The 26,285-nt window shown below is 30.7% G+C and overlaps 2 protein-coding genes and 1 long non-coding RNA gene across 4 annotated transcripts; 2 read left to right on the forward strand and 1 right to left on the reverse strand.

The window, feature by feature from the left end:
* Positions 1 to 194: 194 nt before the first annotated feature.
* On the forward strand, positions 195 to 1,304 carry LOC18045944 (disease resistance-like protein DSC1). Its single transcript, XM_024187120.1, has 2 exons — positions 195 to 653; positions 780 to 1,304. Exons 1-2 carry the CDS (start codon positions 195 to 197, stop codon positions 1,302 to 1,304), a joined length of 984 nt encoding a protein of 327 aa, XP_024042888.1.
* A 5,261-nt stretch (positions 1,305 to 6,565) lies between these two features.
* LOC18045945 lies at positions 6,566 to 9,949 on the reverse strand. 2 transcript variants are annotated; one of them, XR_002906605.1, is made up of 8 exons: positions 9,732 to 9,949; positions 9,509 to 9,613; positions 7,669 to 7,842; positions 7,489 to 7,593; positions 7,337 to 7,406; positions 7,121 to 7,219; positions 6,933 to 7,048; positions 6,566 to 6,823 (listed from the first exon to the last, which is right to left on the reverse strand). It is a non-coding gene; the product is annotated as an uncharacterized LOC18045945 (long non-coding RNA). The 2 variants fall into 2 exon arrangements; XR_002906604.1 differs by lacking the exon at positions 7,337 to 7,406.
* A 5,673-nt stretch (positions 9,950 to 15,622) lies between these two features.
* LOC18045946 (disease resistance-like protein DSC1) lies at positions 15,623 to 25,729 on the forward strand. The gene is made up of 5 exons (XM_006441619.2): positions 15,623 to 16,300; positions 17,830 to 18,922; positions 23,493 to 23,792; positions 23,914 to 24,633; positions 25,166 to 25,729. The coding sequence occupies exons 1-5, from the start codon at positions 15,831 to 15,833 to the stop codon at positions 25,727 to 25,729; spliced, it is 3,147 nt and encodes a 1,048-aa protein (XP_006441682.2). The 5' UTR covers positions 15,623 to 15,830.
* The last annotated feature ends 556 nt before the right edge of the window (positions 25,730 to 26,285 follow it).

Below are 26,285 nucleotides of genomic sequence, written 5' to 3' on the forward strand. Positions count from 1 at the left end.
TCAAAATTTATTCTCAATTTATATTATATTGCGATTTTTTGTGTTGTGATATAAATTCTTAAAATTATACTATATTTTTAATGTGCCCCAGATCAATTAAATTTCTTGCTACGTCCCTGGAAGTACCCTCATCCATTGTACGTTTGAACAATGTTCGTGATATAAATTTCAGTAGGAGCAAGGGTCATAAGCAGATGGGTTTATCATTGCCGATCACAATATTTTTTGATGGCTTGTACAATCTAACGTATCTAGATCAATCTGATTGCTGCATCACAAAGTTACCTGAAAGTATTGGTCAGCTATCCTCTCTAGAATATTTGTATCTATCGAAGAACAATTTTGAGAGGATACCAAAGAGCATCATACAACTTTCTAAGTTGTCATGTCTCTACTTAAGTTATTGTGGGAAGCTTCAATCCTTACCAAAGCTTCCATGCAGTCTACATAAGTTGCATGCACATCATTGCACGGCACTGGAATCATTATCAGGTTTATTCCCAAAAAGTTATGAATCTTGTCCGCCGCGTTTTGAGCTGAACGGTAATTATAACTTGGATCGGAATGTTGTTGGAGGAATTCTTGAAGATGCTCTGCAAAACATTCAGCATGTGGCAACTGCACGTTGGGAACACATGCATGCACAGGAAAAGGTGTGTCTTTAACTCTCTCATCTCAGTTTAATCATACAATGTTATATATTTTTTCTTTTTTTTTTCTCTTTTAAATTTTTAGTTAGCAATTTTTTTTCTTTTCAAATAATGATTTGTGTGGTACAGATATCTTATCCGGAATTTGAAGGTTTTGCCATTTTACCTGGGAATGAAATTTCAAAGTCGTTTTGCTTTCAAAGTATGGGATCTTTGATAAAATTGAAGACGCCACCAGCAGGTTGGTTCAATAATAAAAATGTAATGGGTTTTGCTTTTGGCGCTATTGTATCATTTCGAGACCATTATGATGATGTGTTTGAATTGTTTTGTGACATCAAAGTCAAACCCAAAGATTGTGATCCACATGTGATACAGATATATCTGGAGCTGTATTGTTATGTGGAGTCAGATCACTTAATTTTGGGGTACTATTTGTTTGGTAATGACAATTTGAATGGTTTTCGGGATTGCGTTATTGAGGCAGTCCAATTCTATTTTAAGAAAGATCATGATGACTCTGAACGTTTGGAATGTTGGGGGCCAAAAAGATGTGGGATCCATTTATTGTATGCCCCAGATTCATCGGAAGACCCAAGCGGAAGTTTCAATAATGAAAGAAGAAGAGGAACTACAACCCCAGCAGATGACTGAAATAATCTTGAAATATCATCCATCACATGCAGCTGGTACGTTTCTGTAAATTAATTAATCTTCCTATATATAGCTTGTTTTGCTGGCTTGGTTTCTTTTCTTTGTATGTGTTTTCGATTCTTTTCTACAGTTTCTAAAGACAATTAATTACTAACCTAAATAATAAGGCCGAGTAATGAAAGAGCAAGCAAAAAACACACATTTCATATTCTCCAAAATAATGAATCAGTGGTGGCAGGCCCAAAAAAAAAAAATGATTTATCATGGCTAAACTATGCAACAACTAGATGTAAAAACTGAAATTTTATGGGTTTATTAGCTTATGGAGGTTGTTTTAATAGATTCAATTGGAGCTAAGTTAAATAATAGTAAAACCACTTATATGGTTTGTTGTGGACTTTTATTTTTTCAATTAAAATGTAGATTTTTATAATTTTTAAAGTTTAAATTTTATGGATTATGAATTTATGGGACTATTTTTAGAGATTCAATGGAGTTATATTTATAAATTTCACAGAGGCTAATTAAAAGCTTAAGTAATTTTTTCTTTAATTTTTAGAACTTATTTTTAACAGCAGGGCTTGGGCCCGCACATATTGAGCTGAGCCACCAGTGCATATAGTAACATCCACCTTTATCTGCATGCCTAAAAAAATGGTTGCCCCCTAGCCTGATTATACATACTACGCGGATGAGAAAAATCCCTACGAGGACGAGGACGTTCGGGGATTTTTCTTATTCGGGGAGGGTACGAAGACGATTTTATACCTAATTTCTTATTAGAAGAAGGGACGGGGATAATTTTACATCAAAGTTCTCAAAACTTTTTCAATTTAAGCCATTAACTTGAAAATAACCAATTTCATAAAATCATTTTTCCATTAAGTATAAAACCTTTATATTATGAAAATAATGATTTATTTAAAATGTACGAAAAATAATTTGAGCTTTTAAAAGTTTAATCATTCTTAATTTTGTTTTTATCATCAAAATCAACATTATGAATACATAAATGTTAACAGTATTAAATAATTTTTTTTATAATTTAATTTATATATTAAGATTATTTTAGGTATTAAAATAGGTTCATGGAGTAAAATTTTAAATTTTAAATGCTCTTTTCTCATATTTATCTCTACATTTCTACATGTAAAAAAACAAGACCTTGGTTTCTATTCTTCTATTTTACTATATATATTTCTTTGTACTTTTTTTAGTATCTGTATTTACCTTCTTGTTAAGAAATAACAACTAATATTGTCAATTTATTTTATTTTTAAAAAAAACCACCAGATGGTGGGGGGTTAGTCCTATTGTCGATTTAAGTTATCATATGGTCTTTATTTAGATAAAATTAATTAGGTAAAAATTTATCATTGATCTTTATTGCTGAGATCAAATATATTCTCTTATATTTCAAGTTTAAATATGACTAAGTTCACTATAATTGAATTTAAAGGATTCTTTACATTTTAATCATCGTCACCGAAACCAAATTTCCAATTCCCTCACTAACTAATATGGTACAAATTAATAATTAACAACAAAAATGAAAGTAATGGGTGGACTGTAACACCTTAACTTATATAGATATAAGTTAATTGGTGTGGGGCTTGAACTAATAATAACGCAAATAAATAATCAGCTCTATATGGAAAGCAATTTTTTTTTTTAAAAAAAAAAAAGGAACCAGTTACCATTTATTTGCAAGACTCACGAGGAAGAGAGGAAGTAAATGCGAAAATATTCAAGTCTTGGGAATTTTAACAAAAATTGAGTTTGGGGAACTATTCCAGAGTATTTCCATCCCTAAATTCATCTGGAAACATTCATTAGAGAGGAATTTAACTGTAGGAAGCGTAGAGAGAGGAATCAAGTGAGTGGAAAGTGATTCAAGCTTTCAAGTTGGGTTTCTCACCATTTGGAGTAAGATTTCTATCATTTTATCTTTATTTGAATTGGATTTCTTGGGAATGAAGCTGATTTAAAGATTATTATACTTTATTTATAATCAGGGTTTCTGACAAATTGGCAAAGTTGGTCTCATGCTAATTTTTGTAATTGGTGCTATTTTAGGTGCACAAGGGCACCAACAAGGCATTGTAGAGCCGGAGACACGAAGCCCTTGCAATTTTTCCGATTCAGTATATAATTATGTTTAGGTACTTTATGGTTAGTAATGAGATTGTTGATAATGTGGATGATTTATTAGTATTATAAGATATGGAAACTTAATTATTGAGGTGGAGGATGGAATTTTGAGCATAAGTTGTAATTTATGGCTTTGAGGATGTTATATTAATTTTCAACTTACAAGTATGGTTTCAGGAGTTGTATGTTATGAGGTAAATATTCATTGCGAGCTATATCTCATAAAGTTAGTTGTATTTCACACATTTGGAAATTAATTATGTCATTTCCATGATTTAGGAGGAGCCGTGAACGTGAGTCAAGCCACTGACGTCGACAATAGTCGAGCTTGACCATCATCGTTGTGAGTGGAATATACTAAACTTGTCTTTTATATTTTTATTATGATATTAATTTGAGTAAAATAAAGTATTTTTAAATGTCCTATTTAAGTTTTTCTAGAAATAGAAATTTTATTTACATGTTGATATGTTTGTTAAAGGTGTATGTTGATTGGTTTTCCATTTTTTCTTACCTATTTTGATTATAAATTAATGTGCGAGAGTATTTTAATGAAAAGGAATATAGATTTAAAGTATGTTGAAAATGTTTATATACCTGTACATAAAAGTTTATTTTTCAAAAATATTAGACAGTGCCTTTCTCTCTAGATACAAAGATAAGTGTAGAGATTCAATTACATACATACAATTGAGATAGAGGCCCTTCATCTGAGCACTAGGATTTGGGCCATGTGCGTGGATGCTTCTGCTCTCTTGGGACTAATTTATGCTTGCAGTATGACGAGATGAGACATATAAGATGGCACATCATTGGTCTACCCGTTATAGCTTCGGGCATGATAGTACACTTTCAGTATATTATTGCACTGCCCGTAGAAGGTTCAGGTATGACAAGGTTATTCCTCTAGGTATTAGTTTCATGAAAATTTTAGAATCAGGTATCTAATTATATTATCTTTTGATATGATTTTCAAAATTATTAATTGTAGTATCATGTATTCCTTTTTAATGCTAATTGCTTGATTTAAAGATTAAATAGTTTACTTATGTTCTTACATATAGCTCGATGAAATTGTATATTACAATAATATAATTATTCTAAAATAAGTTTACTTTCAAAACTTATTATCCACTCAATGAACCACTTTATTATACTTTTCGCCCTCACAAGAGGTTGTAGGTACACCAGTCGACCGAGCGACTGTAGTTATTTTGAGTTTTGGCCATATGATAGTGTTAGGAGACATAGGTGATATTATTAAGGCATTTTGATCACCTCATTTTGGATTGTATAATTATATTATAATTTGATGATTACTGATGTTTAATGTATGTTGGCATTAGCTATGATATATTCTTTCGATACTTTGGAGATGTTGGGTGATATTTGGATGAGTTCATTTAAATATATTATTTACTATGATGTGTGATATTATGACTAAGGAGGTTGAACAATGAAATTGGTTGAATATTAAATTATTTTAAGAGTGTTTATTTTATAGATTTACATATTGGAAATATAAAAAATATAGGAAGATTTTAACGAATTTTCAACAAAATCTTTATCGATAAGTTAATTTTTTTTTATTAAAAGGGGCTCATCAAGGCGAGCTAGATAGGAATAATGCGGGGTTGACAAACCCCATACATGTCTTGTGAAAGAATAGAATAAATACCCACAGGCGGGTTAGAGAATAACTATAGACCATGCGGTATTAAATGAGCCATATTTGCCATGAAATCCGCAGCTGAGTTCGCTTCACGGTAGATATGCGAGATATTAATCTGCCAATTTCTGTTTAAAAAATCACGAATTGCCACCACTAAAGCATAGGAGACATTAGGCACAACCATCTGCTGAGAAATCATCTGAGTTACACAGAGGCTGTCTACTTCCACCAAAAGATGTCTGATTCCAACATTCCAAGCGAGGGACAATCCTTGATACAGGCCCCAAAGTTCAGCCATAATCACTGAGCTTTCCCCAATATTCATACTAAAGCCTGAGACCCAGTTACCAACGGAGTCGCGAATAACCCCACCCGCTGCAGTTGCTCCTGTATGTTTACAGGAACCATCTGTGTTCAACTTACACCATGGCCATGGAGGAGGCAACCAACCAATAAAAATCTCCTTACGCCTTGGTTGTGGGCTGAGATGTGAGTTATTAATTCTATGGATCTCACTAGCTCTGGCCATAATATCCGAATATATTGTCTTGCTATCTACCAAATTCCCAGCCATAATAAATTGATTACGCCAAAACCATAATCTCCAAATAGCCACTGCAAAAATACAATCCCAAGGAAGCTCCGAATCAATTTTCCACTTATTTTGCATGTTGGCAGCAACCCATGCACGTAAGTTGGATTGGAAGAAAGCAAGTTGATGACAGGTTGGAACAAGACTAAGCCATAGATTCTTAATGCAACTACAATCTCTCACAGCATGAAGAATCACTACTACAAAATTGATCTTTAATGACGGTTTTAAAAGACATAAGATGACGGTTTTAAAACCGTCATCTTAGGCAGCGACATTAAATGGGGTATATTTTTTATGACGGTTCAAAAACCGTCATTAAATGACCACTTATAATGACGGTTATTTTAAAAAACCGTCATTATATGTCATGGATACATAATATTTAATGACGGTTTTTTCCTAAAAACCGTCATTAAATGTGTATTTATAATGACGGTTATTTTACTAAACAGTCATTATTTGTTATTTATACTAGAGATTTAATGACCGTTTTTAGGAAAGAACCGTCATTAAAAATAAACATTTAATGACGGTTTTTTCTTAAAAACCGTCATTAAATGTTTATTTTTTAAATTTTTTTATGATGATTTTTTTAAATACTCGTCATTAAATTACTATTTTTACATGACGGTTTTATATAAAACAGTCATCTTATATCATGTTTTGCTACTTTTTATGACTGTTTATCAATTTATAACGATGGCTTTTATAGAACCGTCATATTTGATGTTATCTAAAAAAAAAAAATTATTACAAGCATGCTTTAATTGTAATTTTCTATTTCACAAATATATTTTTACAATTACGTTTTTACAAACTATATCATATACAAAATATTGCTTTACAAAAATATTAGATGTATAATCCTTCATACATCCTCAACAAAATGTAATACATTGAAATTCTTACAAATACTCTTCCAATATAACAAAATCAACTACTAACTAAGAAAATTCTCATGCTCTTTTGTAGAGAACTTTGACAATCCTTCATCTTCAACAAAATACTAGCTCTTCCACATGTAATCTAGCTACCACATCTAAATTCTCATCAAGTCTTCATATGTAATATTTTCAAAAAAATTATGCAGCTGCTAGGGACCTACGACATTATTTACAAAGAAAGAAAAAATAAATATATCAAGCTCATTTATTACAAGTTGTAGTTTAATCATGATAAGTTGTAGTATCTAGTACTATTAGAGACTGACCTTGAATTATCAATCAATTAATTTTCATATGTAGCAGCAAGTTGCCATGTATACCTAGCCCACTCGCATCTCACCTCGTCAATCTCCCTTTGAGTGTAGCTTTGTATCTTAACAAACTATAAAGTGAAAAATATATAAATTATTTTGTGGGGAAAATAAATAAATATTTGATAACAAATTGCCAATACCTTTTCTGGAATAGAGACATTAGTATTAGCCACAATATCCCACATATATTTCATCACATAGTATCCGCAATGCTCAACATATTTGGGTTGACGAGGACACTACAAAAGAGAAAGTAATAGATTTAAGTTACACAATGATAAAATTCATGCAATAATAAATTATAAATCTCATATACAAAATATTATGAATTTGAATTTAAGACTAATGTTCCTTACTTTCATTGGTTTCCATATGCAATGCTTCCGATTAATTTTTTCATGTGCCGTGCTAAACATTCTCAATGAACTTAATTTCAAAAATTACAAAGCATATATTAGAAAATAATATAAAGAAAATACAAGCTAAAAAGTACAATTTTTTAACATACCTATTAATAAGCTCTTTCAAGTTTTGACGCGGATCATGACCAATTGAATCAAAAAAATAACATTGGCCTTCATATGAATCAATAACAGTCAACATCCAATGTGCTCTGCGTGCAATATACTTATCATTGTCAAATTCCAAATATCATAACAATCGTATTCACTTTGAATGTATAACTTACGATTCATTATATGGAAAAATGATAAGTTGCGTTGGATCGATCGATTCCATTATATCTCCAAGCTTTTTGGCCTTTTCCTCACTGTCATGGGCACTCCCATTTGCAAAAAATTCTGGATCAACAAACTTGAACCTTTTTTCCAAATTGCATCTCTTTATATTCTCAAATAGCAGCCTGTGCAAGACATAATACAAAAATAATATACACTCTTACATCTATACATAGCAATATTAGAAATTTGGAATAACACATCACCTCATATACAATTTTGGTGCTGTATAGCTACTGTAATTGTGTTAAAACAGCACCTGTAACTTTCAGGTGCTGTTTTTAATTAACATCAAACACATCATGACAGCACCTAAAAATTTATTTAAGTGCTGTCCAACTAATAAAAACACCACTTGAAAGTTTTAGGTTCTTATTTTAACAGCAAACAGCAGTAGGACAGCACCCAAAGTAGTTTATGTGCTGTTTAACTGATAAACCCAGTAACTGAAAGTTCCATTGCAGTTTTTACAACAAACAGCAGCTTGAATGCACCTAAAAAACTTTTCAAGTGCTGTTTTTAGCCTTAAACAGCAGCATGACAGCACCTGAAAATTTTGTGAGTGCTGTCTAGCTGATAAAAACAGTAACTGAAATTTTCAGGTGCTGTTTTTGACAGCAAACAACAAATTACAGCACCTAGAATATTTTATAAGTGCTACGTAGCTGCTAAAAATGCATTAAAAGCAGCTGGACAGCAGCATGACAGAACCTAAAATTTTTTGGTGCTATCCAACTGATAAAAACAACATTTGAAACTTCCAGGTGCTGTTTTTAACAGCAAATACCAACAAGACAACACCCAGAAAAATATTTAGGTGTTGTCCAGCTGATAAAAACAGCATTTGGAACTTCCAGGTGCTGTTTTTAACAGCAAATACCAGCAAGACAGCACCCAGAAAAATTTTTAGGTGTTGTCCAGCTGATAAAAACAGCATTTGGAACTTCCAGGTGCTGTTTTTAACAGCAAATACCAGCAAGACAGCACCCAGAAAAATTTTTAGGTGCTGTCCAGCTGATAAAAACAGCATTTTGAACTTCCAGGTGCTGTTTTTAACAGCAAATACCAGCAAGACAGCACCCAGAAAAATTTTTAGGTGCTGTCCAGCTGATAAAAACAGCATTTGGAACTTCCAGATGCTGTTTTTAACAGCAAATACCAACAAGACAGCACCCAGAAAAATATTTAGGTGCTGTCCAGCTGATAAAAACAGCATTTGGAACTTCCAGATGCTGTTTTTAACAGCAAATACCAGCAAGACAGCACCCAGAAAAATTTTTAGGTGCTGTCATGCTGCTGTAATTATGTTAAAATAGCACCTGAAACTTTTCAATACTGTTTTTTAGAACAAATAGCAGCATGACACACTGAGAAAATTTTATAGATGTTGTCCAATTGCTAAAATCAGTGCTTGGATTTTCCATGTGCTATTTTTAACAGCATATAGCAGCATGACAACAGCACAATAATTTTACAATTGTTGTTTTCTTTATAAATCAGTGGCAATCACAGCTTCTAAAAACTTCAGTATAAGAAAAGAATAATTAAATCCTCTCAATTGAGTTTGGGAGGAAGGAATACTTTTATTACATCAAAACAAAGTTAAAAAACAACAAAAACGATTGATGTTATGGCCCTTTTAAGGTTTTCTACCTATTATTGCCAGTCATAGAACTAAATACTTAACGAAACAAAGTTTTCTGAATTAAACATGAATTTCATAAAATCCACACCATAGAATTACATGGCAACGAAAAAGTGTTAAAACAAACTATAAGAACTGAAACAAACCTTGCAGATGATTGAACTCAATACTGATATCAAGCACACCAAAAATCTCTGAGAGAAGTAGCCATGTTTAGAGTCATCCAATGCTAGGTTACAAAACCATAAAACCTGCCCAGTCAAATTAATGAGATTTATAAGTAATAAAATGAAAATACAGAGAGAGATAGAGAGCAAGAATGATTTGGCTCATAAATAAGAAATTTCAAATTCCTTCCAGTAATCTGACCTAGGTAGTGAACTGAGGATGGATTGGAGCATTAAAAATGGGATTCAACCCGGTGGTTGCTGAGACGGCACAATAATCCCAAGGTTGCGATGGTTAGGAAGTGGGCAACAATTAATCTTGGCTATTCTGGAGAGAAATGAGCGAGTGAAGGAATTTGGGTATTTGGGTATTTGGGAGAGATATTTTGAAGTGATGAAATAAAATGCCTAAGTCTAGAAATCGGCTTTGCTTTTTTTTTTTTTTTTGTATTATTCATGACCGTTTATGAAATAAACGGTCATGAATGAAGATGAATAATTTCCTCTTTAACCACGGTTCCTAAAATAACCGACATTAATACTGGGATTATATTTTAGTGGATATATAATGACAGTTAAGTTTAAAAACCGTCATTGTAAGTATGTATTTTTAATGATGGTTTTTATAACAAACCGTCATTAAAAATAATATTAACATTTAATGACGGTTTTCAAATAAAACCGTCATTGTAACTATAAAATATTTTTAATGACGGTTTTTACAAAGAACCGTCATTAAAACTAACATTATATTTTAATTTTATATTTAATGACGGTTTTCGAATAAAACCGTCATTGTAAGTATAAAATATTTTTAATGACGGTTTTTATAAAGAACCGTCATTAAAAATTTTAATTTTACATTTAATGACGGTTTTAGATAAAACCGTCATTGTTAGTACCAATATTTTTAATGACGGTTTTTATAACGAACCGTCATTAAAAATTTTAATTTTACATTTAATGACGGTTTTCGAATAAAACCGTCATTGTCAGTACTAATATTTTTAATGACGGTTTTTATAATGAACCGTCATTAAAATTAATATTATATTTTAATTTTATATTTAATGACGGTTTTTAAAAAAAAACGTCATTATAAGTATTAAATATTATGACGGTTTACATAATAACGGTCATAAAAAAGTTTTAATGACGGTTATTTTTAAGAACCGTCATAACTTATGGGTCATTAATTTGAATTTTTGTAGTAGTGAATGCCCTCAGCCGAAACCCCACACCTAACACAAACTTCAGAAACGGGGATATTACGCCTATTAAGCTCACTGTGGGTCTTCAATTTGCCATGCAAAGTCTGCCAAATAAAGAGCTTTATAGATTGGGGCCCTTTCCAAGACCATGGCAATTTCCATACTTTATCTTGAGTGTCTAAGTTATGGTAGCAAAGAGACTCATAAGCAGTTCGGACTGTGAACAACCCTCTTGGATTATAACTCCAATATAGTCTATCAGGACCAAGATGCGGCGCAGGTGGCATGATCGAGGCAATCTGCATAAGAACAGAAGGGGGCAGTAGGAATTCAAAGCTCGCCCATCTCCAGCCACCATAATCATTAGTAAATTCGCTAACCGTAGCATTGAGAGAGGCCTGAGGGATCGGTTGGAGAGCTAGGTGAATCAAAGGCTCATATTTCGTCACCCAACAGTCCAGCCAGAAACGAATTCGAGCACCATCACATACTGCCCAGCGAGCTCCATGCATGGTTGCATTCCACGTTTTTCTTATAGCAGACCAGATACGCGAACCTTGTTTGTCAGGGGGGAAGACGGCAAATTGCATGGGTCCAATCCATATTTGGAACAGAGAACCCGCACCCATAACTTATCTGAGTTGGAGATAATGCCCCAACTAATCTTCATCAACAGGGCATGATTCATCACCTCTAAGTTCTTAAACCCCAAGCCACCACTTGATTTCGGCAAGCAGATTTTATCCCAGCCCACCATGCACATCTTAGGACTCTTCGACCTCCCATCCCAAATAAATCTACGGCAACTCTTATCAATTCTATGGCGCACCGAAGCAGGAAGCATGGTCGTTTGCATTGCATAAATTGGCATAGCTTGAATCACCGATTGCGCCAAAGTAACACGACCAGCAAAGGATAAATGAGCCGCGTTCCAGCCACTGAGCCTTATGTCTACCTTGTCTAAAATAGATTGATACGTAGCTTTATTCACCCTCGAATGAAGTAACGGCATTCCAAGATAGCTTCCCAGATCATGAGTAATCGAAACCCCCAAGGCAGCACCAATGAGCTTGGCCTCTCTTGCAGCAACGTTCTTCGAAAAGAAAATTGTAGTTTTCACTTTGTTAACCTTTGCTTCAGAACTTCGACAAAAATTCTCCAAAACCGCATCAATAATATGAGCTTGATCAATCGAAGCTTCTGCAAATAAAAGCAAATCATCAGCAAAAAAAAGGTGGGTAAGGGGAGTGCCATGTTTAGCCAGCCGAATTGGCTTCCAACTTCCATCCCCCACAGCTTGGGATATTCCATGGCTCAAACGCTATCGATAAGTTAATTTAATCACGTTAGATTGAAACTTTTCCTTAGAGTTCGCGACGGGACATTTCATAAACTCCTCGCATTATTATCGCATGATGATCGTTATCCCTCAGATTGTTGTTGTGACTTGTGACCCTTAAAAAAAAAAATAATAATAATAATATAATGATACAAAGTTGATTTTCGCGTAGTGTAAAATGAGCGTGTATTCTATCCTCTGCGGCTAAACAATGCATATTGCTCAAAATACTTGTTAAGCTACTTCACAGTTTAAAGTTTAAAGAATGAAATCATCAGAAAATTGCTGTCTGGTGCAATTACTGAGAGCCAATGCATTTCACGTCTCCGGGATTTGTTGTAGTCCAAATTCTCAGCTGGTTTCCGTGCTGCTGGATCTGTAATTAGGACCTCTGTTTTCATATTTTCCTTTTCCCGCATTAATATCAAGCTCTGTTTATGCTATGTTCAATGCAAATCTATGTTTCTACTTCTATTTTATCTCAAGGTAAGTCTTCTTAGGTGGCAATCTTTCCAAATTGTAGCGTTCTAGGAGCAGTAGGCCAGAAAACGGCGAGTACGTCTGGTGTTAGTGACACTCCTTTCAATGCTCTGGCCAGGGTAAATATTGTATACCATTAATTTCTCTCTTTCATTTTGTATTCATAAGTCTCTCAATTTAATTAAAATTTATCAACTTAATTTTATAAGTTACTTGTTGCTTATTAATTAACTAATTATTTATCCACGAAATAAAACAAATGATAGCAATCAAAATATTTAAATTCAAGGGTGTAGACCCATTATCAACACTATAAAAAAAAACACACAGTATCGCAGAAATATCCTCTGCATGGTTGTTCCCAAGACTAATTATACTAAGGCAAAAAATTTTAACGCTAAAAACTAAAATTATGTAACATTGTCAGCAATAAATTTGAGAGAAATAGCATCAAGGTAAATGAATATACAAATGGAAATTTGTTTTTGTTTAATTATAGAAGTATTAAATAATCTTTTTTGATAATTTAGCTTATCAGTGGTATTTTAGATATTAAAATGGGTTTATGGAGTTAATTTTATTTTTTAATATAGTAAAATTTCAAATTTTAAATGCCTCTTTTCTCATATTTATCTCCACATTTCAACATCCAATAAAACAAGAACTAAAGTTTCTATTCTTCTATTTTACCATATTTCTTTGTACTTACCTCTTTTTTTTTTCCTGTAATATTTGGATTTATCATCGTGTTAACAAATAACAATTATTTTCGTGGATTTAAGCTATCATACGGTGTTGATTTAGATAAAATTAATTAGGTGAAAATTCATCATTGACCCTTATTGCTGAGATCAAATAATCTCTTATATTTCAAGTTAATAAATACGATTAAGTTCACTATTATTGAATTATAATACTCTTTACATCTTAATTATCCTCACTGAAACCAAATTTTTTTATTCCCTCACTAACTAATATATTACACATCAATAATCAACAAAAATTAAAATAATAGGTGGACTCCACGCACTATTATCACAATGATTATTGCTATCTCTTTAGATTGTTGTTGTGACTTGTGACCCTCAAAAATCTAATGATACAAAATTGATTTTATATTTTATTTTATCGCATGGTGTAAAATGTGTGTGGATCCTCATTTTTCAATAATAGGATGAGTGAAGCATTTTGTAAAAGCATCCTTTTTTAACTTTTATGGTGATAAACGGACAGGTGACAATCCCCTGCTTGATTCTTGGATTGCCTTCTTGTCTTTTGCGCGGACTTGTCCCTTCCTGGTAGGGACAAGCCAATTGGGGTGGGTGAGTTCTTTTGTGTTCTTATTAAGTTAACAGGTATTAAAAATGGCGCTACAACAAACTATACAGTGGATGATTGGCATCTCCATTGCATAACATTATTTCGGTGTAACACCAACATTAAAAATATATATTTTTTACATTAAATTATTATTTTATCTCCAACTCATTTACACCAAATTTTACACTAAAAAAATATTCTTTTTTTTATTCCTTTAATTCTCAAGAATTAATTTAATTAACACAATAAATATTACTATTAATATAGATAATTAAATAATAAGTAATTTTATATCGATTAACAAAAAAAATATAGAAAATTTTTAAATTTTAAATTTGTGTTAATTTAATTTTTTATTTTTTATTTTGTAATATGTAATCTAGTAATTAATGTTATTGGCATTTTATTTTTATTATTAATTTTTGTGTTGAATATTTTTTATTTAAAATATTAGTATAATATTCAAAAATTAACAAAATAACAAAAATAATAATAATAACTTAAAATATTATATAAAATAGGACATATATGTAAATAAGATAAAATAATAAAGATATTTGAGATTTTTTTTCCTAGCACCAAATATGGTGTAATGAATAGTGTTGCACCATATTTGGTGCAATAGTATTCATTACACCATTTTGGTGTTGATTTTGGTGTTACATTAGAGAATCATTTTACACCAAAAATTGTCTAAAAGGTAATTTGGTGTTAGGTTTAGTGCTACATTGGAGATGTCCTAACACTTGTTACTTAGGTGCGGATGAGGGTTGATCTATACGTCATCTACAGTCATATCACTAATTAAGTCAAGATTTAAAAATAATAATAATTTATTTAATGTGTAGTTTATTTTTATTTATGTCTGGCTAAAATTAAAATCATAATTTTTTAAGATCACATAGATGTTATTCTTAAAGAGATTATCATTTTTTCTCTTATTGAAATTGATATGTATCGCTTACCTTTTATTGTTTTCGTAATCTCTAATAACTTTCTTGGCACTATAATTTTATAATATTATCTTTATTTATAACTATATTTTTATTCATATTTATTATAAATTAAATAAATTGATATTAAAATAAAAAATTTAAATACTAAAAATAAGAAATATAAGTTTCATGTGAATAAAAAATTAATAATAAGATTTTTTTTTGTTATTTTTGCTGGGTGAGATAGATATTTGCTTAGTGAGATAGATATTTCCGTATTCGTAATTTTGTTATGCCAAATTTAATCAAAGATACGAGCTATTTAATAACCCTACCACAGTCATTGAATGCAAATACGATCTATCCAAAAACAAGTCGACACTGGTCAATTAATAAGCAAGTCAATGATTAATCTGACAATACGATTAGCACGATTGAAAAATTGTCCATACCCACTATCTCGTGTAATCATGCCAACCTCTAAATTGGAAAACCTTATCCATTTAAATTTCGCCAAACGTTGAGGACGTAAATGTTAATAATGTCCCTCGGTTGAATGAAACTACGGCGACCCAATTGTCGAAGTTAAGAGTTGAACGTCAACACAAAGACCCATTGAAGGCAGCCTGGCGTGAAATTATTGGATGGGCTATACAATTCACGTCATTGTTAGAGCGAACGCATATTATACGACACGCTCCAACAGAAAGCGAGAATTTTGACGTGGATCAGATTTTTTTTTCTTTATTCGGGAGCAAAATTGTTGACTGAAAAAAATCCCTCATAATATCATATATATTGTTGACTGAGAAGGGAAAAACGCCAACAAATCTGCTTGAAATTATTGCCCAAGGATAATTGAAAAAGATAAGATGCAACTATCATCGTGAAAATTCCCAGAAAGTAAGGTAAGTAGCTAATTAAGAAACTATATAAAAACTCTGCCGTCTGATTCAATTATTATCACATCTCAAATTTTCAGATCAAAATCTCTCACCAGTTGAATTGTTTCTGTTATGGCTTCTTCTTCTTCTCCTCGAAACAATAATGAGCATGATGTTTTTCTTAGTTTCAGAGGAGAGGACACCCGTGACAACTTTACCAGCCATCTCTATTCAGCCTTGTGCCAAAAAAGTATTGCAACTTTCATTGACAATGATCTTAAGAGAGGAGATGAAATTTCACAGTCTCTTCTTGATACAATTGAAGCATCAAGCATCTCAATTGTCATTTTCTCAAAAAGGCATGCTTCTTCAGGATGGTGTCTCGATGAACTTTTAAAGATCCTCGAATGCAAGCACAATTATGGACAGATTGTGATACCAGTTTTCTATCGGGTTGATCCATCACATGTGAGGAAGCGAATTGGGAGTTTTGGGGACTCAATTTCGAAGCTTGAAGAAAGATTTCCAGACAAGATGCAAAGATGGAGGAGTGCTTTGACCGAAGTAGCCAATCTCTCTGGCTTTAATTCTCACGTCATTAGGTAACAATTATTATTTGGCAACTTATTGTGCTTTTTACTATTTTACAGTTATGAATATGGGACAAAAAAATCCTCTCGTTGCGTTTTTTCTCCCTAAGGTTGCTTTTGTTGTTTTTTTTCTTAAATTTGAAGATATGAATTTAGCTAAAGTAAGAATATGTCTGAATGAAATATTTATTTATTTTTTTTAGCATATGAACAAAAAGAATTTAAAAATTAGTAGTTTAATATAAATATCTTTTTAAGTGGTGTATTTATTATTTTTTACAATATAAAATCTTAACATGTTGATTAGTTTAATGGCATTAAAAGAAATGATACTATCGGTCTTTCTTAATTTAATTTTGTAATAAAAGACATAATTATAACATCAATTTTTATTATAAAGTCAATGTTGTTATTTTAATTTTGATTCATCACAATGACATAAACGGATCCATTCATTATTTTAATTTAGTTAATGTTACTATGTGAACAAAAATTTAAATCAATTAAAAAATAACTTCAACGATAATATAAAAATATTAGGTTTGTACATAATATAGGAAATATATGAACTATTAAAGATATTTTTTAGATTTCAAATTAAAAATTTTCATTTAGATTTCACAGATCAAAGTAGATTTCTTCTACTTTTTCTATTCAAATAAAATTTTGTAACAATAAATGATGAGTTAAGAAAACAAATAGTCCAAAACAAGTAAATGAAATTCAGACCCAAAAGAATACAAGACTTTTTTTTTGTGAAATAAATGTTATGATTGGATTTTAAATTTTGATATTGACAATCAAGTTATTTTTTTTCAATTCATTTATAGCTAAGTCAGCTTTTTTCACTAGATTTAAAATACTGCAAGATTGTGTGAGAAAAATACTAGGAGATCACCTTAATCTATGAAATATTAGTCAAATGAGTGTGTGTTTTACTATATCAAAGTAAAATAGGAAAAAACACAAAAGTAACAGTTTTTAATCTGTAGGAGATTTTTTATGATTTTTAAAAGACGTAGGCGAATGCTTAATTTATTGAAAAAATGGGGAGTTGGGGAGTGGCGATCGCCCCCCCCCCCCCCCCCCCCCCCCCTTTCTGTATAACCACACACTTCGTAATTACTGTGTTACCCTTAGTGAAATAATTAATATCACTGTGTTACCCTTAGTGAAATAATTAATATAAACAAATAAATAAAAATTTAAATTATTATTTTATTTATTAAATTAAGATAAATTTTTTGATACACATAATATTTAATTGATCAAGGAATGGGACTTTATTTAATGTGAAGAATTTAAGCAGAAAACTAAAGTAAGCTGAAATTAACGATTTTTAAACTATAGGAGATCTTTTCTGATTTTAAAAATGCCTTGGGGAAATGCTTAAATTATTTCGGCAACGGGAGGTTTTGATCATTTCCTTGTTAAAGTAACTAACCTCTATCTTTTAATTTAGATATCACAACTTCAAAAAAAATATATCTTTTTGTTTGGTTTCAAATTACTTGAACTTAGTTCTTGTTATATTTTGGTAGGCCTGAATCTAAACTTATAGAGGAAATTGTTAGTGAAGTTTTGGAGAGGCTAGATGATACTTTTGAAACTGAAAACAAGTTGGTTGGAGTTGACTCTCGCATTGAAGAAATTTTATCTTTATTAGGTGTTGGGTTGACCATGGATACTTGCAAATTAGGGATCTGGGGCATTGGCGGCGTAGGAAAGACAGCAATCGCAGGTGCTTTTTTTAGTAAAATCTCTAGACGTTTTGAAGGTTCTTACTTTGCTCATAATGTTAGAGAAGCAGAAGAAACAGGCAAATTAGCTGACTTGCGAAAGGAACTTCTTTCCACATTATTGAGCGATGGAAATATGAACAAATTTCCAAATATCGGCCTTAATTTTCAAAGCAAAAGGCTTACTCGCAAGAAGGTTCTAATTGTTTTTGATGATGTGAATCATCCAAGACAAATAGAATTCTTAATTGGGAACCTTGATTGGTTTGCTTCTGGGAGTCGAATACTAATAACAGCAAGAGACAAACAAGCGCTTATAAATTGTGGGGTCAATAAAATATACCAGATAAAGGAATTAGTACATGTCGATGCTCTTAAGCTTTTCAATCAATGTGCTTTTGGAAGAGACCATCCCGATGCAAGTTATATCGAGTTGACACACGAGGCAATAAAATATGCTCAGGGAGTTCCAATAGCGCTTAAAATTTTAGGTCGCTTTCTATTTGGAAAGAGAAAAGAGGTGTGGGAAAATGCAATTAGTAAACTGGAAATGGTTCCTCAGATGGAGATTCAAGAGGTCTTAAAAATAAGTTATGATGGTTTAGATGACAAAGAGAAGAATATCTTTTTGGATATTGCATGTTTCTTGGTCGGAGAGGACAGAGATATAGTAACAAAATATCTAAATGCATGTGAATTCTTTGCAACATCAGGCATAGAAGTTCTTGTTGATAAGTCTCTTATTACTATTTCAGAATACAACAAAATAAGAATGCATGATCTCATGCGAAATATGGGCAGAGAAATTGTTCGGCAAGAATCCATCAACGATCCTAGTAAACGCAGTCGATTGTGGCATCACAAAGAGATTTATGAAGTTTTAACAGAGAACATGGTGAGTAATTATGATTTTGCATCCTATTTTATTTAATATTTGATTAGGATTTATATTTTCTTTTAAGTTTTCTTTTTTAATATGACAATACAACTAATAAGATATTCGGAATAATAATAAGGTTCAAAATTAGAGGAATGAATATAAAAAAATCCGTAAAAATGTTTTAATTAACTAAATCCATCGCCATACAGATCTTTTTTTTTTTTTCAATTTCAAAATGAATGTATATCATTTTGTTGATTTCATGGACATTAAATATGTTTCCTTGTTGGGCTAAGATAAACTCAGAGAGCGTTATACTTGGCTCCAACGTTTAAAATTGACTAAGGGTGAGTTTGGAATTGAGGTTGGGCAACTGTAGCTTCCAAGGTACAGCACTAAAGTGTTTGGTAAATACCAACTGTTGTAACTTGAAAGCTATGTTAATATAATTTTTCACTTGTATTATGGAAAATCTTTTATATCTTTAATAATTTTATCAAAATTATTATTTAAAATTTATATTTACTACATATTACTAACTTTTGTTCCATAGTTATAGTTTTTTTTTCCACAGCAGTTGCAGTTTAAAAGTTACAACACCTCAATCACAAACGCACCCTAAAAATTCATTTCTTAATCTTTGTCGGTCCTCTTCATCTCTCTTTCATTGTCTTTTCCTCTTTCCCTACTCCAACTTTTTTTTTAAAAAAAAAAGAAAGCTTTTTATTAAATTAGCTCTAGAATTTTCTAAAACACATAAATTAAGTTCTTTCAAATTTGAATTTTGATTCATTCAAGTTCTTGATTAAATTTTGACCATTTTTAAGTTGATGAAAAATGAAAACATTAACATGAACATAAGAAGACAATTGCGCCTATGTATTTCGCATCAATGGTTTAAAGTCCACTTTATCATTGTTATTATTTCTTTTTATTTAGTATGCTAAAAATTGGAAACAAAACTTGGAGCTTTTCACATTATTCATCACATTTGATCTCCCCCACAATACTTAATCATTTCAACACTTTCAATAGTCCCTTCATTTCTTTTTCTTTTTTTTTTGGCACTCTTACCATAACATTTTTTTACATTATTATATAATCTTTTCATTTTCTAGATCTTTTAAATACTGTTAAAAAATTAAAATTTTCAAAAATTAAATTTCAATGATCGGGTTATAATTGCATGGGACCAAGATCTGGTGCGGAGCTGAGTTTGTGCTTATTATCGGATCAATAGTCTGAAGTTATCCAACATGGGTCCCACATGGGACTCAGGCCTATCATGATTGTTAATAAGATGATCAGCACAAACCGATCTCAACAGCAAATCCATTTACAATAAATAATAAAATTTTACGAGAATGTTAAGTTAATAATGGATTTTACATATCAAAATTTTTCTTTTCCATATTTGATAAAAACAAGTAACTTCACAGTTCAAAAATAAATTAATTATAATATTAATATTTGAAAGAGGAAATTAACTTTACTTGTTAGAAATTTTTAGGATGATTTTAAAAGTTTGTGGCATTATATTACAAATTCTAGAAACTTTAAAAGAAAATATATAGGAGTTAAATTTCACTCCTATTCGTTCATGAACACATATGTTCAATTTATACAAGTGTTTAAAATAAAGATGACAAAGGACCAGTCTGGGAATGCTATAATTTTTAAAATAATTGTTGTTAGCTGTGCTGTAGAAATAATCAGCTGTGAAGAGAATCAGTCAAGTGTTTAGTAAATTTTATTTTCAGAAGTACTGTGAGTTTTGAAAACAGTTATAAACGTTTGGTAAATTTTACTGTTAAACTGCTGAGAGAAAATAAATGACTAAAATGTGCATAATATAAGATAAAAATAAGTGACTAAAATGTGCATAATATAAGATAAAATTTACTCATACATATAAAAATATGTACATATAATTTTTTAATTGTGTATTATAATAATTTTTACTTAAAATAAAATTTATAATATATTGATTTTACTTTTTTATTTTTTTATCTTAAAACAATTGATAATTAAATTAATAATATAGTGAAACAAATTTAATAATAATTCGACCAACAAATTGATATTACTAAATTGACATTGATGAATTATAATAAAAATTTGTTAAAATATTTATTTTGTTTCCAATTTGAATAAGGATAATTTTGGGTTTAGGTAATAATTTTAAGAATATTTATGAAATTGTATTAAAGGGTAAAATTGATTTTTAAAATTAGAATCTAAAAATTACTTCTTCCCTGCATTTCAAAATCAGCTGTAGGAAGTGCTGATTTTAATCAAAGTGATTTTGATTTTTTTTTTTTTACCAAACGCTAAAATTAGCATTTAGATTTTTAAAATTACTCTTAGGTCTCCTAAAAGCAATTCCAAATAAGCCCAAAATCTTCTCTGGGTTTGAAACTCCATAAGACCCTACTCCAAATGAGGTCAATTTTGATGAATTATTGGGAAATGGGTGAAAAATAATTTCCAAGTTCTTAATATGGTGGAGCTTGGTTTTATACAATTCCCATATATATAAATATGTGTATATTTTAGTCTTTATTTATTTAAATATATTACATTTTTATGTGGTTCAAGATATTATTCATATATATCGGAGATATTTTGTTATTTTAATAATTTAATTACTTTACAATATGTTAATAATGATTTTATTTGAGTGATTTTTATTTTATTTTACTAAATTTATAGGGGAAAGGCCAACCACACCCCCAATCTTTGCTTAAATGGTCACACGGGCCCTCTTTTAACTATTACACCCTTGATTACAACAGCCCAATAATTGACTTTAGATAATCTTATATAAAAGATATAAATTAAAATTAAAAATAAGATAAAATTTATAAAATATTTAAAATATTAGAAAAGTTATTTTAACATTATTAATTTGCCATATTCTTTTGATAATAATAAAATTTGTTTGACATAGTAATAATATTAAAATAATTATACCTAAAATTCATAGTAATTTATAAAATTTTATATTATTTATTTACAATATCTTTTTTAATTATGTTATATTAGTTTAAATCTTAAAGTCAATTTTTAGATTAATAGATTTTAATATTGATAAAACCCATTGATATAGACTAATAATAAGTTAATATTGAAAATAATTTTCTTTATATACATTATTTTTAATTATACTTATTGTAACATTTTATTTGTATCATATGATATTTATTTATTTTTTTTTATCTTATTACTATATGTATATTCAGTTGGATTGTTATAATCAATGAGTATAATAGTTAGTTTTGAAATTAAGGAGTCCATGTAACCATTTAAGTAAATTTTGAGGGTGTAGGTTACTTTTTTTCAAATTTATATATAAAAATCTATTATAAAATAAGTTAAATAGAGAACATGTGGAAATAAGAAACCGATCCTTACATGAGGATTTTCCATCCTCGTCCCACTAAAATTTATTGAGGAATATGATGGGAAATGGGGGCCTAATTTGGAATGAGATCGGTGTACCCCATTGTCATCCCTAGTTTAAAACAAAGAAAAGGAAATTAATGATAGAATTTTTTTTATGAAAAAATTGATGATATGGTTAACATAGTTATTGTGTCAATCAATCTTTATATTAATTGATAAGCAATCATTTTCTAATCAATACTTAAGATAAAGACAATCAATCATTTGAGTTATTGTTTTGTTTCCATCATTGTTGATTATTATCAAATGCCATGTCATTTTAAAAAAAAGTAAAGAGTAATGTAACTACAAATTAGGGGACACAGAAGTCTTATCCCGAAAAAATCAAATAACAAATTGAAAAAAATAGGTGAAAACCTACAGCAAACAATGAAATATTATAATAAGAACAACCATCACACTAGGAAAATTGATATGGTTGGAAACTATTTGCAATCTCAGGATAATAATCTAAGAACCTCAGTAGCTAGGAGGTTAATCAGCTACATAATTAGTAAGAGTAAGACGATGCTTGAAACAGAATAATAATAACACACACACATATGTATATATGATTACATCTGCAGCATATTTTATATCGCTTATCTAATTGTCAAAAGTGATTATCTAATCCCACAAGGTCCTTCTAAAATTTTTTGTATTGTTTGGTTGTATTTTTTAGTAGAGCTTTTGGGGATTAAATAAACTATTTTGTCTCTATTAGTAAAAACTAAAATTTTGAACTTTTGAGAGTAAATGTTGGAAAGTTTTTTAAAAATATTAAATTATTTAAAATATTTTCTACTTATTTCATAATTTTATTTCATTTGTTTCAAAACATAACTTTAAGAAACTTGTGTATTAAAATAATTTTATAATTTTTAATAAAAACTCTCATTAACAATGAAACAATTAAATTAATTTTTTGAGGAAAATCTCAACTTATAAAAATTTCTACTAATAAAAGTTCTACTTGAATAAGCTTTATTTAAAAAATTATATAAATGAAGCTTCATAGTTTGTATGTTTAGTTTATTATTTGTATGGCTAAAACGAGTTTGACAGCCTAATGTAACTAGCTAGCAACGTCAATCATATAAATTTAGTTTTAACTTAATGGTTTTTATTCATTAATTATTAGGGGACCGAAGAAATTGAGGGCATATGCTTAGATATGTCTAAAGTGGAAGAGATCCATCTATATTCAGATGCTTTCACGAAGATGCGAAAATTGAGATTTTTGAAATTTTATAACTCATCCATCAATGGAGAAAACAAATGTAAGGTGTCAAATATCCAAGACCCCGTATTTCCTGAAATTAGGTATCTGTTTTGGCACGGATATCCGTTGAAATCATTACCATCAATCACTCATCCTGCTAAACTTGTTTTACTTGAAGTGCCCCATAGCAATATTCAACAACTCGGGGATGGTGGCCAGGTATACATTTATATATAAATCTTAAAATTTATTCAATGTCTTTATAATATTAACGTTTAATTATCTAATGATTTGTCATCATGCACGGCCTCTTTTTTTTTTTTTTTCCCCGTCCGAACAGCATCATTGTAAGTTAAGCCAGATAATCACCGCTGCCCGTAATTTTGTTACCAAAACTCCTAACCCATCGTTTATTCGAAGTCTGAACAAGCTAACTATCTTGAATCTAAGCGGCTGCTCACAACTGAAGAGACTTCCTGCAGAGATCTTATCTGCTGGTAATATGGAAGAGATGATTTTGAATGGAACTGCAATTGAAGAACTGCCCTCATCCATTGAGTGTCTCAGTCGGCTTTTGCACTTGGGCCTTCGAGATTGTAAAAGGCTTAAGAGTCTCCCCAAAGGCCTGTGTAAGTTGAAATCTCTAAAATTTCTTATTCTGAATGGTTGCGGCATCACGCAGTTACCTGAAAATCTTGGCCAGTTATTCTCGCTAGAAGAATTCTGTCTAAGGAAAACCAAGTTTGAGAAAATACCAACAAACGTCATACATCTTTCTAGGTTGCATTCTTTCTGCTTAAGTTATTGTGAGAGGCTTCAATCTTTACCAAAGCTTCCATGCAATCTAAAGGAATTGGATGCAGATCATTGCGCGGCTCTGGAATCATTATCAGACTTATTCTCAATAAGTTATGATTATTATATCCGGTGTTTTGAGCTGAGCACTAATTATAAATTGGACCGGAATGAGCTCAGAAGTATTCTTGAAGATGCTCTGCAAAAAATTCAGGATATGGCATGTACAACACGTTGGAAACAATTATACGAAAATTTGGAAAAGGTGTGTCTTTAATTAATTCTCTTATCATCATTTAATATTATAACTTTTTTTTTCTTTTAAGGGAAACTATGATCCGCAAACCACGCCGAGAATATTGAAAGAGCAAACAGTCGCCACTAATTTCTGAAAATATTTTTACTCTATCCTAAGTTTTAGTTTATATCAATCAGTAACTTTAACTCTCTTCGTCACTGTTAAATAATCTAAGTTAAAAAACTATTTTGTCTCTAAAACAAAAAGGTATAATCATAGACGATTTACCTTATTAACTAAAACTAGAGGTAAATTAATTTTATGTAGATTCTTTAACAGTAACTAATAGAATTAACCAAAAAGTAGTTAACACTTGAGATGGTATAAAGATATTACGAGAAACTCGTGGTGGTTATTTGTACTTTCAATATCCTTGAGACGACTGGGGATAATTTCCCTTCTTTTTTTTTTTTTTGGTGAGAATAATTTCCCTTCTTTTAAGTTTTCAGTTAGCAAAATTTTTTTTTCTTTAAAATAATGATTTTCGTGGAACGTACAGATATCTTACCCAGAACGTAGAGGTTACGTCTATGTACCAGGTAATGAAATTCCAAAGTGGTTTAGGTTTCAAAGTGTTGGATCTTTGATAACCTTGAAGGTGCCGTCGCCACCTGCAGATAATTGGTTCAGTAATGGTAAAGTAATCGGCTTTGCTTTTAGCGCTATTGTGTCATTTCCAGACCATCATGACGTGAAAAAATTAGGGCTATGTGAATTGGTCTGTGAAATCAAAGTTAAATCGGAAGATTGCAATCCGCAGGTCATACTGAGATATGTAGTGGTAGTTAGAAATTTAGAGTCAGATCACTTACTTATGGGGTACTATTTCTTTGACGATCATGATTTTAATGCTTTTCGGGAAAATACTTGCGTTCTTGAGGCAGTCCAATTCTATTACAAGATGTACGATGATGCTTCTGAATGTCTGGAATGTTACCCGGTGAAAAAATGTGGGATTCATTTATTCTCCGCCCCAGATTCAACGGAAGACCCAAGCGAAATTTTCAAGTGCGAAAAAGAAGAGGAACCACAGCACCCCAGCAAAAGACTGAAATACTCTTGAAGCTAGCCATCATCCATCCCATGCATGCGGATGCTATGTACTTTTCTGTAAATTAATTAATCTTCCTATATACATATATGCACACACACATATATTGAACCTTGATTTGCTAGCTTAGTTCCTTTTCTTTGTATGGGTTTTCAATTCTTTTCTCAAGTTCTAAGGTCGATCTCGTAATGAAAGAGCAAGCAAAAACCTGTGGATCATTCTATGTTCCCGTTATTCTTTTACGACATTAATAATGTAACAAATGTAAATACTTGGATTTTAATCAATGGTGTAAAATATTTGTATGAATAAAAAGATAAATTTTTAAAAGTGTAAAATATTTGTATGAATAAAAAGATAAATTTTTAAAAATACTGTAATTAGTTAACAAATCGGTTAGAAGATTATTTACAAATTAAAGTAGAATAAATAAAAGGGGTGGTGATATTTCCACCCCATAAATTTTGTAAATCCACCCCACTTTGAGAAAATAATTATATAAAGCTCATATTATTTTTAAAAAATTTAAATAAAGAAGAATTCTGAAGAATTAATCAATTAAATCTAT

Source organism: Citrus clementina, unplaced genomic scaffold, assembly GCF_000493195.1.
Source record: "Citrus clementina cultivar Clemenules unplaced genomic scaffold, Citrus_clementina_v1.0 scaffold_3, whole genome shotgun sequence".
NCBI classification, from domain to species: domain Eukaryota; kingdom Viridiplantae; phylum Streptophyta; class Magnoliopsida; order Sapindales; family Rutaceae; genus Citrus; species Citrus x clementina.